The sequence below is a fragment of the Acomys minous genome, assembly GCF_964271855.1.
Source record: "Acomys minous genome assembly, chromosome: 9".
NCBI lineage: Eukaryota > Metazoa > Chordata > Mammalia > Rodentia > Muridae > Acomys > Acomys minous.
In genome coordinates, this window is record NC_140490.1 from 57244533 (window position 1) to 57250532 (window position 6000).

General features: G+C 42.5%; 1 protein-coding gene across 1 annotated transcript in view; it reads left to right on the forward strand.

Moving 5' to 3' along the window:
* F13A1 (coagulation factor XIII A chain) overlaps positions 1 to 2007 on the forward strand; it is a 159839-nt gene extending 157832 nt beyond the window's left edge. Inside the window, exon 15 of the mRNA XM_084796409.1 lies at positions 299 to 2007. Coding sequence (XP_084652535.1) covers positions 299 to 452 — 154 coding nt within the window. The 3' untranslated portion in view covers positions 453 to 2007. The remainder of the gene's footprint in view (positions 1 to 298) is intronic.
* Positions 2008 to 6000: the final 3993 nt, after the last annotated feature.

Below are 6000 nucleotides of genomic sequence, written 5' to 3' on the forward strand. Positions count from 1 at the left end.
ATGCTCAGCCAAGCTCTCACATCCTCTGTGAGACCAGCAAGTGCAGCCAGATGGAAGAAGCCATACTTGAGGAGACTGGTGGTAGCCAACCTTGCACAGCCTCAAAAAGGGACCTCAGTTGGGTCATCACTTGCTCAATTAGCCAATGAGGCTTAGAGACCTAATGGTTGGTCCTATGCCCATCATGAACTGAGAGAGAGAGAGATAAGGTACAAGTGCCTCAGGCTTGAGTCTCAGAGTTTCTGGTTAAGACAGAAAGCTGGTTTACCAACCTTTCTTTTGCTTTTTGTATTTTCAGTGAAATCCAGCCCAACACCACTGTGCAGTGGGAAGAAGTCTGTCGCCCTTGGGTCTCTGGCCCTCGGAAGCTGATTGCCAGCATGTCCAGTAACTCCCTGAGACATGTGTACGGAGAGCTGGATCTGCAGATTCAAAGACGACCTAGCATGTAGATGCCCAGGAGGCTGAGATGGTCCTGGGTGTATGGCCTATTGCAGTCTTGGCTATGGAAACTCTAATGCAAAAAAATAGCTAGCTCTTGCTTTGATTTGGGTGTGAAGACTGAGGCCAACCCCAGTATGGGGGTGCTACAGATTCATAGACACGCCTTTCCAAACCCAGGCCATTGGACAAAGGAGTTAGCTTCGAGTTGTTCCACCTTCCAAGAGATCTGAGCATTAGCTTTAATTAAGCTATAATGAAGCCTTCACAGCTCATAAGAGTAAAAGTCATCGTTTATCATTATAAATGGCTGCAGTTCCCTGTATCAGAGGGCTTCCCATGAGCAGGGGGAGTATGCCCAATACCTGGCCTCAATTAAGACTTGCGATTCCCCCACTCAGCCTGTTGAGGGTAACATACTCCCCCCAAAGGAAAGAGAATGCATGATTGCATCCTTACAATTCTATTCCCCATTCTTGGAATCAGGTTGCACCCTCTGCGTTAAAATATTTTTTTTTCAGGAATTAAGCACGACATCATTTTTCTTCTTGGCAAAGCCAGAGAAAGGTCTTTCATCTTGCAGCTGCAGTCAAGGCACTGCCTGCCAAATTTCACAGATTACCTTGTGAGGGGATGTGGCCCCGCATTAACAAATTGCATTTGTGGGGGAACTTAATCACCTAAGAGGAGATAGGGAAGCAGGTGCGGTGCTCAGATCTATTAAATAATGTAGTTTATAGTGCGTTTTATAGGTGTCACACTGTGGCCTGATCAGCAAGAATGAATAACCCTTACTTTAACCCTTTCTGAGGCAGACATTTAGAAAGTGAAGGCACTGACTCAGGGTTGGAGAAATGAGGAATTAGTGTCCCTACTTGGTGATCATGCTTCACCTGTCACTGAGATCATCACCCTCACACCATGACACAGGAAAAAAGGAAAAAAAAAAGCTTGGGAGACTAGCAGATTTAGAGGGTAAGCATGTGGAACATCAAACAGATTCTGATTCCCCCTTTTCCTTCACATTTCCAGTATCACGCCCTTGCCTGAGCCCTTGGGTGCTGAGAGCTAACATGGGCTCAGCCAGTGTACTGTTGACCCAAGGACAGAGGACACCAAAATCCTTTGCCTTATGTGGCAAGGTTCCAACAGAGAAGATTGCTGGCGTCTATTTGTAAGGCAGATTTATAGGTAGAATTTCCACATGAAATGCATTGGCTGTGGTTTGGGTCAGGTGACTATGATTCCTAGCCAGAAGAAGAAAAAACTACACAGTGGGAAGAAGTTACGGAAGAAAGCATAACAATGTTCTAGCTGGTCGCTATGCTCTGGCTTATTTCTAAACCTTTGAGAGGTTCCGGAGCCCTCAGTACTAACCCCCGAGGGTCAGCAGACTCTCTCCGTATGCATAACTCCATGATGTCAACTCCCAGCATTTGCATCTAATTCTAAAGGAAATGCATTTTGCTAGACTTTAAAACAGCTTAACTTAGTATGTCGTTATTAATGAGACTGTAATAGATGCCTATAATAAAGTTAATCTGATTACATGTGCACAGAAGTAAATGGTATTAATTTTCAACACTGCATTTTCACTCAACTGCCTGCAAAGCTCTAGCTCTTCTCTCTTTGCAGTGTACACTCCACCCTGAACAGAAAGACATGTATTCACCCTTTAGGTAAACCGAGCTGTTGATGTTGCCTTTAGCATTCCTCACCTTCTCTCTGAGTTTTGTTAACCATTTTCACTGAAGAAGGAAGTTTGCATACTTAAAAACCAACTTCTAGAAGTTGACATTTCTCCAGAGATACCTGCTTATGGATAATTTTACAAAACGAAAGGATGAGCAAGCAGACAGGCAGCATAGACACTTGTCAAGATAAGCACTTCTTGTGGTGTTCGAACAGGCATGGAAAACACATAGAAAGTATGTTCAGGAGCTCTTATGGTCATGGCAAACATCTCTGAACAATTCCAACTCAGATAGGGCCTCAGAATCCTCAATCCCAAGCAGTACTTGCCATCCAATCTGGAGTTGGCACTTGAGATGAAATCTTTTCATCGTACCTATGTTAGAACCAGCCCAGCCCCGCTGGCAGCTGGGACTCTACAACGTACAATAATGCTATTGTAGTATGGATTTTATCTCTCAAAGGTCAGTGTAGTCAAGGCTTAGTCCTCTGCATGGCCCTATTAGGTGATGCTAGAATCATTTGGAGGTAAGGACCAATGACAGGTCTTCATGTCATCAGAGGAAATGCTGCTACTCCAGCCCCTTCGTCAAGCTTTACTTCCTGGTTGTGAGGTGAGTGGCTTTGCTTTTGCTATGTGCCCCAGCCATTATTTACTCACAACAGACCCTCAAATCAATCAGCCATGCCTGGCACCTCTGAAGTGTGAGTCAAAGGAAACCTTACCTCAGGTACTTGCTACAATATTTCTAAGCTGAATAGCAGAAGTGCTGTCTCTCGCAACCATATTTTAGCAATGATAACAAGCAATGGTCTCTGAAAACACCAGAGAGTGTGAGTTTTAGCTCCTGTCTGTGCTCAGCTTTGATGACTTTAAGTAAATCCTTCTTTGAGTTCAGAGCTTCAAGGCAGAGTAAGGGTAATAATAGTAATATGTCCAGAGATTTTTCTCTAAGGGACATGTTAACATTAATAACATATACAAAACATATAGATGGTAGGTAAGTAGATGGATATATAGATATGTGATATATAGATAAATAGATGATACATAGATAGACAGATTATAGATAGATAGATAGATAGATGGATAGACAATAGATAGATAGAGACACATTTTATGTTTTTTCATATACCTCATCAATCCTATAAAGAAAGTAACTATAACTATTTCCAGCCAATAGTAAAGGATCTAGGGAACTGTGAATCATGACGGGTTGATCTTGGGAGATAACCAGCAGTGAAAACAAACTTTGGTTTCAGAACAAACATTCACAGCACATTCTGCAGTCTCGCCATCTCCTCGGAGGCTTAAGAACACAGACTGAAGACTAACTTCAGGACTCTGAAGAGCTGCAGACTAGCACAGAGACATGTACACACATATAATAGGAATATGAAGAGCAATAGAGTCTGTGTTAGATTTGCTGGCAACCAAAAAAAAAAAAAAACCCCACAGCCTCCCGAGTGGAAGGCCGTCAACTATGGATGTGTATCCCATGTTACTATAAAATTCATAGTCAGTCAGCCCAACCATCGAGCCAGTCACCATTTCTATCATCCAGCCATCACCCAAATGTATAGCCTTCCAGGAAGCTGCCCATCCTATTCTCCAGTCGCACGCACGCACGCACGCACACACACACACACACACACACACACACACACACACACACACACACACTTAAATGCAATGAGATGTGCATGCTCCCTTCTCAGAAGCTGTTTTATCAGACAAGGAATAATCAAGACAAAAATGCATAACAGAGCAAAAACCGTAGCACAAGGTGTTCTACAAAAAAAACTCAGAATAAAGAGAGAAGGACAGAAGGACGCCAGGAGAAGTCTTCCCTTGTTTCTATAGGAACAAAGGAGGAGAGGCCTAAACTGAAACTTGAAGAACAAACTAAAGGCCAGTTTGACAGCGAAGGGCTCGTCTAAGGGAGAGAGGAGGAAGCATGGCTATAAATTAGCTTTTTAAAGAAGAGTGTGAGGATACCTCACGGTAAGAAATGCAGGTATAGATCAGAGCTGATCACTGGCCAGAACGACACATTGTTTCCTCTGAGCTGCATTTCGGAGTAGAACTAAGGTCAGGTGCATACGGGTGGCAGGCCTGACTCGCATCAGGTTAGAAGGTGTGGCACTGATGGTTATACCACAGTGGATTTCAGAGACGGGAAGTGGGTATACTAGTGCCCTCGTAAATAAAATGGGAGGTGCCACGTGGGGGTAGGGGAGTGTTAAAAACTAATAAAAATATGACATGAGATTCTAGCAAATAAAATTGGGACAACCAGGTAAACATGATGAGAAAAGACCACTAGCTGATGGCCCAGCATCTTGCTGATAGAGCCGTAGTTCCTCTGTCTTCCATAAAGTTCTCCACCTTGGTACCCAAGAGATCCAACTGCTTCTGAAGCACATCGCTTGGTCCTGTTCTTACCTCCTAACTCTTTCACGTGAACTTTTGCCTTTACAAATATTTACCTTATTAAACTGAAAACAATCAGATTAATACTGTATCTGTAAGAATTTACTTTATAAAATAAGATTTTTAGGAAGCATCTCAGTTGCTTCAGGAAAGTGGTGCTCATCTTGACTGCCAGGATTCGTTTCCAGTATCTTCTAAACTCTCACAGCAATGAGCATTTTTTAGAGGCACCCCACAAACTTGCCATTGACACACTTCACAAATTCCTATTCATTTTTTATAGCTAACACTATTCTAGAACTTAAGTAATTTATCATCTGAGCCATGCTTCATCAGTTCTAAGACTGACAATGGCTTCCTGGTGAGGATTCCTTGTTAGCAAAATAAAAATGCAATGTGTCTGTAACTCAGAAAGGACTCTTTTCTCTCTAAGTTGGGCAAACTTATTGGGACAGTACAGTATGAAAAAGAAATCACAGTCAGATTTAGGATTTGTTGCTGCGTAAAGAAGGCTGATTTTAAATGACCAAGAATCACTGTTACTTTTCCTACTGAGAGATAGAAGACATCCTTTGAGCAACTATGTGACCAAGGACACCTAGTCAAAGGCCTATGTTTTGGGAAATGAGAAATTTTTACTTCTTGTGTCTTGGTGTCCTTGCTGAGATAGCCACACAGGAAAAGCCACATGTAGACGCTCCAGTCCTCTTAGCAAAGCTTAGCACTATCAAGCCACCAGTATAGCAATAAACTATCTTAAACTTCCAAGGAATCCATCACCAATGCATGTCATTAAGTGGCTGCATTCACTGCCACTGGGAGAAGGATCACCTGGCCTGATCTGCCCCAGTTTTTGTCTACTAAATCATGATATAGAGTAGAAAGCTCTGTTCTCACTAAGTGGTGAGAAGGTTTGTGAAACTGGGAGACTCGGCTAGCAATCTGAGGGTAAACAGACCGAGTAACATTTTGCTTTAAGGAAATGCCTAGCAGTGTTTAACTTCATTGACTCTTCCTGAGTAATAAACATGGATATATATATATATATATATATATATATATCCATATATATATAAAATCCACAACAGGCATCCAGATTTCAAGATACCTAAGATGGTCTCTCAGGTGTAATAGACATTGCCCATTTCTAAATCTATTCTTATTAAAATATGGTTTTCTGGCACTTTCAACAAGATTTTGTGAGATGCTATTAAGGTCAACTGGAAGAGGAAAAAGGAAAGAGTCACAGTGTGAAGGATGACCACTGAGGTGATTTGAATAAGAATGTCCCTGTGGGCTCATATGTTTGCATGCTTCATCACCAGGGACCGGAACTGTTTGAGAAGGATCAGAGGTGTGGCTTTACTGGAGGAGTGTCACTAGGGGTAGCCTTTGAAGTTTCCGAAGCCCATGCCATCTCAGGTTCTGGATCA